The 14,716-nt window shown below is 40.1% G+C and overlaps 1 protein-coding gene across 4 annotated transcripts in view; it reads left to right on the top strand.

The window, feature by feature from the left end:
* Cpne3 (copine 3) overlaps positions 1-14,422 on the top strand; it is a 59,681-nt gene extending 45,259 nt beyond the window's left edge. The window contains exons 11-16 of one of the 4 annotated variants that reach the window (XM_055603186.1): positions 402-535; positions 5,605-5,659; positions 5,739-5,790; positions 8,886-9,019; positions 10,026-10,262; positions 13,775-14,422. In XM_055603186.1, the coding sequence (XP_055459161.1) occupies positions 402-535; positions 5,605-5,659; positions 5,739-5,790; positions 8,886-9,019; positions 10,026-10,262; positions 13,775-13,885 (723 nt within the window). In that variant the 3' untranslated portion in view covers positions 13,886-14,422. The other 3 variants (XM_055603189.1, XM_055603188.1, XM_055603187.1) reach the window with 3 other exon arrangements.
* Positions 14,423-14,716: the final 294 nt, after the last annotated feature.

Below are 14,716 nucleotides of genomic sequence, written 5' to 3'. Positions count from 1 at the left end.
TTACTGCCAAGTTGACTTTGTAATGAAGTTTATACATGACTTTCTCATCTAGATCCATCATAGAAGTTTTGATTTAGTTAATGAGTTGATGAACCATCTCTCCCTCTTTAGAGAAAACAGATATGCATAAATTTAAGGACTAGAAAACAAACATAGAAACAGCCCTAAATACGGGTCATACATAACAATGAATGATTTGTGATTCTTCAGTCTAGAAAGAGAAGAACAGGTTGTTGTCATGGCGAGGACTGTTCAGTTATTTGTAGAAGTGTTGTGGGCATTGTTAGAGACGGTTGCAGGTTCTGGGATGATTTGGGTCTTGTCTTCTGAAGTTTCCTTGGACCTCACGCGCAGATAGCCCTGCTCTCTCTCTAGTAAGAACTGTTGTCATTTCTTCGTAGGTGGGAATAGACTTCACTGGCTCCAATGGTGACCCCCGTTCTCCAGACTCCCTGCATTACATCAGCCCTACTGGTGTAAATGAGTATCTGACTGCCATCTGGTCTGTGGGACTGGTAATTCAAGATTACGATGCGTGAGTATGACTTTGAAAACAGTAAAGTACACATTTCATAATTCCTTAGAAAGGGCACTTCCTGTTTCATCAGCTGGTGTTCTAGTAGAGGTGGGAGGATGAGGATGGTAGAACAATGTTCTTTCTCAGATTTATCTTTTTATTTATCTCTTTTGTTTCCATTTGATCTATCTCTTCACTTTTGCTGTGGTTAGTTATAATGTGTTGTGTATAGCTTCACCATTTAATGGTGGTCAAAACTCAGGAAGATTCAATTGTTTGATGTGATTTCTTTGGAGTTTTAATCATTAGAGTAAATGGAGTTTTAATCATTAGAGTAAGTTGTCTATGTGATTGAAATCTCAATGATATAATCTTGTAAACAGTAATATTGTTTCTTAACATATAATCATGTTCTTCTTGATAATGAAGTTTTGTTTATTCATTCTGAGGAAGGGTTTCACTCTGTCCGTCCCTGGCTTAAAACTCAGTATGTACACCAACCTGACCTGGAAATCCCAGAGGTCTGTCTACTTCTGCCTCCTAAATGCTAGAATTAAGGAAGTTCCTCACCACATTCTGCTGAAAGTAATTTTTTAATTGGAACTTTTGACAAAGCTGAAGAGCATCTTAATCTAATTGCTGTAAAATATTTTAATGGATTTTCTTTCATTGTGATAAAAATTTTAATTAATATGTAATAAAACCATTTATGAGGAGTTTTTTGTTTTTTTATTTTTTTGGTTTTTTTATTTTATTTTATTTTTTGCACAGGCTTTCATCAGTATTTAATCAGATTTGAGATAAAATTCTGCCCACTTTAGTAAATGTATTCCCATTAATAGGTCATAATAGATTTGAGAATTTGATTTTTAGTTCCTATTTTGAAAGTCACTTATACTTTAATTTAGTTATGACTAAATGTAAATTAATCCAAATTGGTTTTTTTAAAAATTTTTTTTCTTCACAATTTATTCATTATATATCTTGATTGAAGGTTTTAGCTCTTCTGGGTTTCTTGTTATTGAATGAATTTTTTAATAGTTAGATTTTGAGTACATTTGGGGACCTGGTGTATTTTGAGGGGTAGAGCCAGTACCTAACTTGTGCAAAACCCTGGGACAATTCTCAGGCCCAAGGATATAAATAATAATAATAATAATAATAGGTTTCCTAAATGCCAGAGACCATTGTATTACTCCAAGTAGAGGATGTGCCATAGATGGCAATCGACTGATTATCAAAGAGCCACTCCTGAAAATTGTACCAGGCCAGGGTAATTTCACACATGAATTCTTAAAAACATGTAATGAACAAATTCAATCCTAAATGAATGAATTTTAAAAAATTAGAAAGTATCCAGAGTTCAGAAAAAGGGACAAATGCAGAATAAGAAAAAAATTATTAATAGCCAACAACAACAAAATTATATTGTCAAATTAAGCTAATTAAATAAATTATATTTCCTAACAATTACAGTGAGTGAAGATCACAGTAAATGTCATAATAATGGAATAAAAGTTTTATAAAATATCCTGTATTTTTAGTAAGACAAACTGAAAAAAATTGTACTGAAGAACTAATAAACCATATTTAAATAGAAAGACAGGTCTTATAGTAATGATGTAAAATGAATTTTTTTTTCCAAAATGAATGAGTTTAAATCAGAACTGTAGTAGAATGCTGACAAACTCTTAAAGTTCTCTAGAGAATAAGGAGCCAGAATCACCCCAGCCTTCTCTAAAGGAAGGAAGAAAGGAAAGTGGGGAGAAAGGAAAAGGGAATTTGCTTTAGTGGGTTATTTTCCTTTCCTTTGTTTTGTTTTTGCTCTTGTTTTTAACTTTTTAAAGAATTTATTTGAAAAGATTTACTTATTTTCTTTTATGTGTATGAATGTTTTGTCTCTGTGTGTGTACTGTGTATGTGTGTCTGGTGCCTGTGGAGGTCAGAAAATCTGGAACAGACATTATGAAGATTGTAGGTGCTGGGAACCAAACCTTGGTCCTCTGCAAGAGCAGTAAGTGGGCTTAACCTCTGAGACATCTCTCAGCCCTGCTTTTGCACCTTTTAAAACTTACTTCCAAGCTCAAGTATAGAACTGTCCTAGACCATTTGAACCAATCATGTAGGCAAGAAGTAGCCTGCATGTGTACACATGTGTGAATTTAGTGAGAATAGCATCTAAAAGGAAAGGATTGTAATGGCAACATTGAATAAAGAAGGGAACTTGAAGCTGGGTTTAGCTGCACACACCTTTAATCCTAGCACTCCGGAGATAGGCAGGTGGATCTGTGAATTCCAGGACAGCCAGGGCTACATAGTGAGATCCTGTCTGAAGACACAAACAAAGACTTGAATTTGAATCCATGATTCATACCTGTAAAGTATGATAAACCACAAATATTATAAACCTGAAAAAGATACTCCTAAACTAACCAGTCTTACAAAATAGCACTAGGTTTATGACTTTTTAGTGCTGTTGCCTTTCTCAGTTTATAGCTTCTCTTTTTTTTGGAGACAAGATTTCTGCTGCTGTTTAGATAGCAGAAAGAGCAGAAAAAAGCCCAGGAATGCCTCTGTATTCCTTCTTAGAGCCACGATTGATTCAGATGTTGCTGAATTATCCTTCTGTTCCCTTCTCCTTGGGCTAAAACCTAGCCTGCCACCTGACCTCAGCTGGCTCCTGGAACAGGAGGGGAAGTGTAATCTCAAGTGTCAGATAACAAAGGCAGGAATACTGTGAATGGAAGAAACTGTTTTTGCTTTATGCAACTCCAGAGCACTTTTCAGAGGAATGAGAAGTAATACCGAAAGAAAACTTGAAAAAATTTAGGAGAAAAAAAGTATATGATTGGCTTACAATTTGCAGTGTGCACGGCTGGTAAGACAACAAAGGCAATCCTCTTGGAAGAATTTGTGTGTATTCACATCCCTTAATATTAAAACCCATGAAAGAGGGAGCGTGGAGGAAGAGAATCCGAATTCAGATCTCCAGTACCCACATAAAAGCTTAATATGGTCCTCTGCGCCTATAATCACTATTGGAAAAAACCTGTGTCCCTTTTGGGTATTAAAAGAATTTAAAAAGAAAATCTGTAAGAGTTTATAAACAGTGGTAGAGACAGACTACCAACAGACTACAGACATGGGTTCTACCTTTAGGGGAGAGTAAACCCCAAACATTAGTAAGTAATACAGAATAAGTGACATGGTTACACAGGTAAAGGTGCCTGCTACCAAGCCTGACAATCCTCAGGTTTCCCTCTGATCTCTACATACTGTAATGCCAGGTTCACGGGACCCTCAGAGACCACCAGGAGACGACTTGATGCAATAGCAAGAGAGCTTTATTATGAGAGCGATTGAACTCAGGACCCAAGTCTCACTGACGCAGCAGTAGAAAAGTGGGACTCTGAGCCCTGAGTGAGCAGGGTTTTTAAAGGGAAAGTCTGTGAGCAGGGGGTTTCCATGGCAGCAAGCAGAAGGGCACAAGCCTTGGCGTTATAGAATTGGGTAAAGTTTAGCAGGGAGAGGTGACCTTCTCTGAAGCACATAATCACAATGGCTATTTTTCTAAACTATATCTGAAACATTGGGGAGAATTTTCCCACCCTATTCTCATTGATTATTGCCAGGGAGACTGTCTCTATTTTTTTATAAAGCATTTATTCTGTAATATTTCCTGGAGGCTGTTGCTAGGAGAGTTAACTTTGTTTTCTGCCAAGTGCACATTCTGTGATATTTCCTGGTACCTGAGTTCAGCTCCCAGTCAACATGGTTCTTTATTTCAAAATGGAGTTATACCCAGGCTAACTTAAACTCTTCAATGCATGTTATAGCAAGCATGTAACCCCTGCACATGTAAGTACATAGTATAATAACTAAGAGTGAACATACAGAGACTGTTCAGTAGAAAACAGTGCATTCAGTGGTGCCGCCATTCATCAGTGTGTCTCTGGGAGAACTCCTAAGCCCTGAGCTGCTCAGTACCAACTCTCATGTTATACGTTCAGGTCCACTCTCTGGGTGCACAAACCACAGGCTCCAGATGCACATATCTTTTCTTGGAGAAACTTCAGAGTTTTATAATATCTGGCTTTTGCACAATGTTTCTATGATCAAATATATGAATATTCACATTGTGACATAAGTAAGTGCTATAAATAACTATCATTTGAGGCCAGGTTTTAGTGTCCAAAAGTCTTGCTTAAATGGTAAAGGAAATGTGGGGTATTTTTGCGGCAAGGCGGGGGGGGGGGGAATAACGCACAAGGTTTAAATAGAAAGTAGTAGGTTATGAGCCGTAAGTTTTATCTAATTTATGTATTTAATGTGTATATGTATGCGTTAGGGTGTGTATGATGTATGTGCAGCACGTGTTCAGGAGCCTGTGGACATCAGTGAAGGTATCAGATCCCCTGGAACTTAATTTGCAGATGGTTCTAGCCACCAGATGGGTGCTTGGAATTAAACCCAGGCCTCTGAAAGAACAAGTACTCTAAACCACTGATCCATCTCTCACCCTGTAGATTTTATTTCATAAAAGGTTTATAAAGGGCTTTAGGGATATGATCAGTGGTAAGGTCTGCTGTGCAACTGTGAGGATCTGACACTCATCTGAGAAGCCAGATGTGGCTACACACTCTGTAACCACACTGAGGGCACAAAGACAGGCAGATGGGCAGAACTGCAGCCTTCCAGTTCAGTGGGGTCCTCTTTCAAGGCGCTGAGGGAAGAGAGATAGAGGAAGATACTGTGCATCTTCCTCTGGCTTTTCATAGGTTGAGATAGAGGAGAGTATCACACATGCATCACACACACACACACACACACACACACACACACACACACACACACAAATCCGTATACATGTTTCTTCCATTAATGCACAGAAAAACATTTAAAATGAGAGTTTTCCAGTGTTAGCATTGGCGTTTAGGAAGTGTGAGGTAATTTTTTGTTTGTGATTTTTCTATAACTTTGAATTTCTTTTAAATATAAGCTCATGCTATTTTTATTGTGAATAAAGTTTATTTTTTAGCAAAAATTCGTTAACTTTTTTTTGTTGTTCCTTTGTTTGTTTGTTTTAGAGATAAGATGTTTCCAGCTTTCGGCTTTGGAGCTCAGGTGCCTCCTCAGTGGCAGGTAAAAGGAAGAAAGCTCCTTTTTAAGCTTTATTTTCAACTAGCACACAGGCCTCAGCAGCCCTTTCTTCTTTTGGCAGGTGTCTCATGAATTTCCAATGAACTTTAACCCCTCGAACCCCTATTGTAATGGTAAGTAAAGCCAAACATAAAGAGAGCTTACTCATTCTTGTCATTTTTCTGCTGGTTAGAACTCTACATCATTTCCAAACATCAGTTTTGTGACACATTTAACTTTCTGTTGTGTATCATAGGAAAATCATCCTAGGTTGGTGACGACAGTGATAAAGATAATTTATCTTTATGGGGTGAATCAGTATGATGAGGAAAAGCAAACCCTTGTACTTTAAGAATCTCAGTAGAACAAAACCATTCACCATCTTGGGAATATGTCAATAAAAATCATCATAAAGATAAAGGCATTTTCACGTGTAGATTGACTATGAATAAACTCTCCATGAAATGAGTATTTCAGTATTAACGACTTTGTAGGAAGCTTTTGGAGAAGCTGTGTTTCTTCTCAGAAGAAGAGCCATGCTTCAAGCTTCTTGCTGCTTGCACAGTATACTCTCAGTAGATGGGACACGGCCCAGATACTTACGGTATCTGACAACGCATTTTAGAAGTTTCTTACTTTCTAAGTAGTGTGAACCCGTCCTTGGTCTGCTCATCAAACACATGGCCTTTTCATTTTTGGTTTATAGTCTAGAAAAACAGTTTGGTTGTAGATCAAGAAATGGTACCCAGAAAGAGTAAAGCCTTATTTTTAAGACACCAAAGTTAAATTTTTAAAAAGACATCATTGAGTCTAGTTGCCTAGAAATAACATTCCACTTGTTGCTTTAATGCAAGGAAGGGTTTCAGTGTACTAAGTTTTAGGTGGGGAGTTGTAGACTGTATATTGTGAAGAGATTAGATTGTTAAAACCTTCAGAGCACAAAGCAAGCATACTAATGCAAATGAAAGAAAGACTTCAACTTCATCACTGTTCTAATGCTGTGAAGAGACATCATGGCCATGACAACTCTTAGAAGGCATTTAGTTAGGTGAGGAGCATGGTGGGGAGCATGGTGGCTCTTAGGTAGACATGGTAGCTGAGAGTTCTCCGTCATCCAGAGGTAGCAGGAAAAGGGAAGTAGCTAAGAATTCTACATTAGGGTTGGCAAGCAGGAGGAAGAGACTCAGGACTTGGCCTGGGCTTCTGAAACCTCATAGCCCACAGAGACACACTTGTTCCCATAAACTCCGAATCCTCTGATAGTGCCACTCTCTGGTGTCCAAGCGTTCAACTCTGCGAGCCTATGGGGGTCATTCTTATTCACACCCCACATCTATTGTTGCTGAAGTTACATGCTCAGTTTTTCTACAGTGTGCTTCACTGCAACTAGTGACGTTGCTAGCCCTGGTTAAGATTATTGCCGTTACTGCTAGACTAACCCTAATTACGGTATCACACTCTTACAGTGATTACATGTAAAATCACATCTCTGTGTGAATTGTTCTCAGGGTTGCTCCAGGCTGCTTGTTTCTAAGTTCAGTATGACTGAAAGGGCCAAAGGAGTTTCTTGGAACTCAAATATTAAGAGGAGAGAATTGGTATTCCCTTTTTGTCCTTGTTGATCTAAAGCAAGAGACCTGTTTGGGTTGAAGAGTTTTTTGCAGGGCTAGGGGGTAAGTTAGTGAGTAAGAACACTTGATCTCCAAACATGAGTTACCTATTTCAAATCCCCAGCGCCCATCTACAAAGCTAGGCCTGGCTGTATAATCCTGTAACCCCATTGGAGGGCAGAGACGGGCAGATCTTGAGAGTTCAGTGGCTACCCAGCCTAACCAAAATTATGAGATCCTGTGTTAAGGTAGAAGGTGGAGGTCAGTGGAGGACGCCCAAGCCTTGTGCTGCTCTCAGTGTGGCATGCACAGTGCACATACCTCTACACGCACTTGTGTGTGGCACACAATTCACACCACCCGCTAAGCAAATAGATGGGCTAAAGTAAGAAAACACACTTTCCTGAAAAGGCACCATAGCAAAGTTTCTGTGGTTTCAGAACACACTGCAGGCAATTCTTTGAGACTTCCAGCATTTGCCTCTACCCTAAACTCACTGAGGACAGAATCAACACACATAGCTAGGATAGTCATTTGTATGCACTGCTTTTCGCCAGGGACGCTAGTCTGTTCAGCAGGCCTTGCTGTTTAACAGAAATGTCTACACCTAAGTGACTTCTACTGGCACATTTGGTCCTTACTCGTTTGACCTTGTAGTTAGATCACAACTCTTTTCCATGTTTGTTTGTTTGTTTCTTTATTTCTTTGGTTTTTCAAGATAGGGTTTCTCTGTGTAGCCTTTTGCTTTGTAGACCAGTCTGGCCTCGAACTCACAAAAGATCCTCCTGCCTCTGCCTCTGCCTCGCTTAGTGCTGGGATTGTAGGCCAGCGTCACCGTGCCTGGCTCCATATTTCATTTTTGTTTATTTATTTATTTTATGAAATAGAGGCTTGCCATATAGCCCAGGCTGTGAACTTGGCATCTTCCTACCTCAGTTTACCGAGTGCTGGGCCTGTGGATCTGCCACTTCCCAAGTCTCCTGGCCAACTTGCTATTAATAAGACTGGCAGGCCCAATGCTAATACCTCATGAGCTGTTTACAGTTCCTATCGCAAAATTCCGCAAACAGCCTATGTGTAAATATTTAGAACTAATCCTGTCCACTAAGTACCTACTTGCATCACCAATTGATTAGAATTAATCAGCTTCATAACCATATGTTATTATAGAACTTGGATCACATGTGGAAATGAGTGTTCCCTTTCAGCAGTAATTTTTTTCTTTCTGCTCATCAGTTGTAAGATGCTGCACCTTTTCTCAGCAAAAACACATCAAAATTGAGCATAAATATAGCAGTCATATCTGAGATGAGAATGCATGCATTCTGTTGAGAGAGGCTGTGTTTGTAGCTTTTGATAATAAAGAACTCTTGAATGTGGAACTTCTCCCTAGTCAAAGCATTTTTTGTTGTTGTTTTGGTTCTGTTGTTTGTTTTCTTTTGTGTTTGTGATATGGAATCATTATAGTCTAGGTGGTTCGGTGCTTCCGCTTCAGTCTCCTCAGAGCTGGGATAACAGCCGTTATTCACCAGACCTCATAAGTATATAACTATGTTTTCCAGTGCTGTGGGTTAACAAATTGTATTTGAGGATTTTAAATTCTGCTTCTTTTGATCTAGGAATCCAAGGCATTATAGACGCTTATCGGACCTGTCTTCCTCAGATAAAACTCTATGGACCAACTAATTTCTCTCCGATTATAAACCACGTGGCCAGGTTTGCAGCCTCAGCCACACAGCAGCAGACAGCTTCTGTAAGTGTGTTAGGCTCAGGGTCAGGAAGGGTGCGGTTGGGGCTTCCTCCTGTTTGCCCTATTATTGTTTGTTGAATTTGTCAAGATATTTCGTCAAGAGTAAGAAGTGACGATATATTCAGCATTGGTTTGGGAGCAGCATCTGTTGCTACTAATTATCACTAAAACAAAATAGTGCTTGCTTTTACAAATATTTTCTCTGGCTTAAAACAAAACAAAAGGCTATTCCTAACTTGTAGAAACATACTTCGTGTGAAGGTCTTTGAATGCCTTTATCAGTTACCCGAGTTGTATTACTTACTGTGCTACAGAGGTTTGAGCTAACTGACCATTACTAGTCGGATCTTGGGTACCAAATCTCTTAAGCTGTAATATACTCAGAAGTACGGACAGACATTGTGGGGAGCCCCCTCAATGTTGAGAAAGTTAAACAAGACAACTCGTAGAAAGTACATAGCGCCTGGGTCAGAGAAAACACTTATGTACCTGTAAGTTACTATGTAAAATCTTAATCCTGTTTGAGATTTAACTAGACCTCCCCCCCCCCCAAATGAAATCACAACTTTATGTGACATTTTAGTACTTTGGAAAGTTTCATCAAAGAAGACAACATTTTTTAAAGCATGTGTTTTAGCTGGGCAGATAATCCTTCTTCAGAAGTTTTGAATCTGTCAGGAATGGAGTTCCCATTTGCTGTCTTGCTCCAAGCTTTGACATGTTTTGAGGTTCAGTTAAATGAGTATTTCTTCCTCTGCTTGCTTGAAAGGTTTGTCTTTGACATTGAGATGTCTTCTTTGTATTTTCTTCTGTGGCGTGTTGCTCTTAAGGAAGTTCAGTTACTGGAGCGGACCCTTGTCATCGAGAAGTGCAGGGCATTTTGTGCAGATGGTGTCCTAGATACAGGCCGGCACGGAAATGAGAGAGAGGCAGTGGCTCATTCACCTACATCATTCCTCGCACTGTTGGACCTGGACCTGCTCAGTAGATGTGTTTTCTTTGTTGGCAGCAATACTTCGTGCTCTTGATCATCACGGATGGCGTGATCACGGACCTTGATGAAACCAGACAGGCTATCGTCAGTGCCTCCAAGCTGCCCATGTCTATCATCATCGTGGGAGTTGGTGGAACTGACTTCAGTGCCATGGAGTTTCTAGATAGTGATGGCAGAAGTCTTCGCTCCCCATCAGGCGAGGTGGCCATAAGAGACATTGTTCAGTTTGTGCCTTTTAGGCAGTTCCAGAATGTGAGTACCTTTTTTTCTGATGCAAACACAGATCTTGTAGACGCTGTTGCTTTTGCATGAGAGTTCAGATTTGCATTTAAAAATTTTTTTTAAGATTTATTTATGATATATACAGTGTTTTGTCTGCATGTACACCTGCTTGCCAGAAGAGGGTGCCAGATCTCATTCTAGATGGTTATAAACCACCATGTGGTTGCTGGGAATTGAACTTGGGACCTCTGGATGAGCACAGAGCTTTCTTAAATTTTTATTTTTTATATTAATTACAGTTTATTCACGTTGTATCCCAGCTGTAACCCCTTCCCTCATCCCTCCCATTCCCACCCTCCTTCCCTCATCTCCTCCCATGAGCCTGTCTAAGTCCACTGAGAGGGGAGGTCCTCCGACCCTTCCATCTGACCCTAGCCTATCAGGTCTCATCAGGACTGGCTACATTGTCTTCCTCTGTGGCCTGGTAAGGCTGCTCCCCCTTCAAGGGGAGGTAATCAAAGAGCCAGCCACTGTGTTCATGTCAGAGACAGTCCCTGTTCCCCTTACTAGGGAACCCCCCCACTTGGAGGCTGAGCTGCCATAGGCTGCATCTGTGCAGTGGTTCTAGGTTATCTCCATGCATGGTCCTTGGTTGGAGTATCAGTCTCAGAGAAGACCCCTGTGCCCAGATTTTTTGGTTCTGTTGCTCTCCTTGTGGAGCTCCTATTCCCTCCAGGTCTTTCTATCCCTTCCTTCTTTCATAAGATTCCCTGCACTCTGCCCAGAGTTTGGCTATGAGCTACAGCATCTGCTTTGATACTGCTGGGTAGTCTTTCAGAGGCCTCCGTGTTAGGCTCCTGTCCTGTTCCCTGTTTTCTCCCTCTTCTGATGTCAGTCCTGTTTGCCTTTCTGAGTGAGAATTGATCATCTTAGTCAGGGTCGTCCTTCTTGCTTAGCTTCTTTAGGTGTACAGATTTTAGTATGTTTATCCTATATTATATCAGACAGTGCTTTTAACCTCTGAGCCATCTCTCCACCCCTCTAGCTTTGGCATCTTTATATCTTTTGTGCTTTTGCTGTAATTGTATGAATATGTTAAGTTTTTTGTTACTTTTGTATTAATTACCTTTGTGATAAATTACCTTACAAAGGCAACGTGAGGAAAGAAATGTTTACTTTAGTTAGTAGTCTGTTATGGTGTGAAAGGCATGACAGAAGGAGTTTGAGGCAGCTGTCACAGTACTCCAAAATCAAGAAGCAGAGAGGAAGAATTTGGGTGCTATTCAGTGGTTTATTGCTGTGATAAGATACCATGACTGCAACAATATGGGGAAGAAAGATTTTATTTTGCTTACATTTCCTTCTCACAGTCCATCATCCAGGGAAGTCAAGGCAGGAACCTGGAGGCAAGAACTAAAGCAGAGGCCACTGAGGGGTGCTGATTACTGGCTTGCTGCTTATGGCTTGATGAGCCTCTTTCTTATAGAACCCAGGACCATCAGCCTCGGGATGGCCCCACCTACCATGTGCTGGACCCTCCAAATTCAATCACTAATTAAGAAAATGTTTCTAATTACATTTTGTGAGGCTCCCTTCTCTCAGATAATGCTAGTGTATGCCATGTAGACAGAAACAAACAAACAAACAACAACAACAACAACAAAACCAAACAAGCAAAAAACCCAGCCGGCACTACTCAGTTCAATTTCTTATGTTTACTCAGTACAGGACTCCAACTCATGGAGTAGCACCACCCGTGCTCAGGGAGGGTCTACTCATCCACACTAGTTAAACCTTCCTGGAAGCACAGATGAGCTCAGAAGTTCACATCTGTGTGATTCTGGATCCTATTGAGTGGACAATCAAGATACACACATTGTTTCAACAGAAATACAAAACACTGGCCAAACCTCTAGGAGAATGTGCTTGCTTTATGAAGAGTTCTTAGAAGCAGGGTAATATAGTGACAATACATCTCCAGTTCCTGCACTGAGACCAGCTGGTACCACGTAGTGAGTTCTAGGGTACCTAGGGCACCACGGGGAGGCAGTCTCCCCCCTAAAAAATATTGTACCTAGGTTGGTTTAGCGGTATCACCTTGTAGAATCACAGCCAGATTATGTGCATTGGTCTAAGAAGGGTTCATCACCACAGGGAGGCCCTATGTTGTACCTTTGTTGACACATTTACTTCCCTTCTACACCTGTGCCTTCTTAGGTCGTGGAAACTACTAACATGTTCATTTTTATAATTTCATCATTTCCAGAATTTATATAAATATTTGGGCAATATGGTACATGCCTGTAATAACAGCACATTGGAGGCAGTGAGTTGTGAATTTGAGTCCAGTCTGGGCTACTTAGATGCCATCTGAGGAAATAAAAAATATTCGACTTTAAGATAATTCTATTCTTCAAAACAAGCCTAAGTCCGCTCTGTCTAAATGTAGCAGTTAGAAAAGAGTTTGCATGTGTTGTTTTTCTTTTTTCTTAATGTTATATCAGGTTTTAAACTTAACAGAATACATTCTGGACTCGACATAAATGCAGTCATACTCTATGTGAACTATAGGGTTGGGTTTTTTTGTTGTTGTTTTTCATTTAGAATGACTCTTCGGAGAGTCATCTAGTTTGTTGCATGCATTCCTTTTTAGTTCTGTTCGATTTTTGAATACTAGACATTCTCGTTCTGACTAGGGATTCTCGGAGTAGATAGACCAGGCTGACCATTTTGAGAGGAACATAGAAGCATTTAATTTATATGCTATTTGAAATGTAGTCTTATATCCACATATTAAAAAAAAAAAACTTTTATGTGAATGTTTTAGCAGCTTTATGCGTAGTAGGTAAGATGTAGAAAGAAGCCAGATGTCCTTCAACGGGTAAATGATTAACAAAACTATGGTGCATCCTTAGCCTGGGCCACCTATGAAAAGACTGTAAAGCAGTTTCTGGTGCTTTTACAAAGGCAAACTCAGAATCAATTCTGTTTAAACTTCTGTCACTCCTGTGATCTCAGACTGTGTTTCATATAGCACTTTCCATTAGCTACCCAGAACTTCTTTTAAAATTATTTTATAATATTACTAGAGGTTATACATCACTACCACATAGATTGCATGTAGCAGTCCTGAGTAACTAATAAACCTTTTGTGTATCCAACAGCGTCTTTAAGCACAAATAGAACGATCTTTTAACACCTTAACTTTCAGAAAGAAAGAAGGCCATGAGTAACATTGGTCACCTTTTCAGTATTATGTGCTCTGTTCCGAAGATACAGGCCGGAGACTGGGAATTGCTGCATTGTAAGGACTGGAGTTATCTCTATTCTTTTGTCAAAGCCAGTGGTCAGTCCAGTGGGCTGTGTGTGCCTGCAGTCCCAGCACTTGGTAGGTCGATGGAGGAGGATGTGTAGTTCAGGGTCATACTTGACCGCAAAGCGAGTTCAGGGCCAGCTTTCACTACACGAGACAAGCGAGACACAGAAGCGGGCCAGCAGATGTACAGGCTGTAATAGTAACCGTGGTTTTGCTTTTCCTCGAGGCTCCCAAAGAAGCACTTGCTCAGTGTGTCTTGGCAGAGATTCCCCAGCAGGTGGTGGGCTACTTCAACACATACAAACTCCTTCCTCCCAAAAACCCGGCTGTGAAGTAGAAGGAGCCAGGAGAACCGCAGGATTCAGAGACTGTGTGGAGCAATGGCATCTCTTTCACAGAATGATGTGTCTGCCTTCTGTGCTTCTCATCCCCAGCATTTCTGATATAAACCCAGGTTTTTGTACATCTTTTGCTTAAAGCATACATTTTATACTTTATGAAGAGGACAGTAGCAATTCCATTTCTGCTCAGTGAATTTGGTGATTGTTAGTGATTTATAGAGATTTCAAGAGTGCTGTTTGGCATTGAATTTAGTGTGGGAAAAGTGGGGTTTGGTGGTTTGTCGTCTGCTTTCTACAATGAAAATGCCATTTTTAAATGTTGCCAGTAGATCAAATGAAGAATTACAGGATGGTGTGCTGTGCAGGTTGCTATACTGTTTGTGGGAAATATTTGACAAGCCAGTGCCTGTACTTGTGACTGAGGGAGTGCCTTAGTCAAACAGTAGTGAAATTGTGCCTGTGACTCTGTATTCTGTACTTTTCTATGCTACAGTGCTTTAGTGAATAAAACTCTATTTTCACATGGGCCTTTATGCAGAGTGATAAGCTTACTCAGTTTTTAAAATGTACAATCAACCAATAGAAAGATGCTTGTAGACAAAACATTTTTATTTTCCCTTTGAAGTCTTTTCTTTTCACTGGGAATCATTCCACACGACATGGTCAGGTTTGGCCTTTGCTTCTCTGAGTAAACAAGACCCTCAGCTTCTGTGGCTGTACAAATAAGTCATCCCAGAGGCTGCAGGATTAGATCAGTGTAAGGTGACTAACTAGGACTGCTCTGTTCACTACAGCTTTGAGGACCAAACATTTAAGATGAAAATTCA

This window comes from Psammomys obesus, unplaced genomic scaffold, assembly GCF_907164565.1.
Source record: "Psammomys obesus unplaced genomic scaffold, mPsaObe1.curated_primary_1811, whole genome shotgun sequence".
Taxonomy (NCBI): Eukaryota; Metazoa; Chordata; class Mammalia; order Rodentia; family Muridae; genus Psammomys; species Psammomys obesus.
Note: the sequence above shows the minus strand (reverse complement) of the source record. Positions and strands in the feature narration are given on the sequence as shown.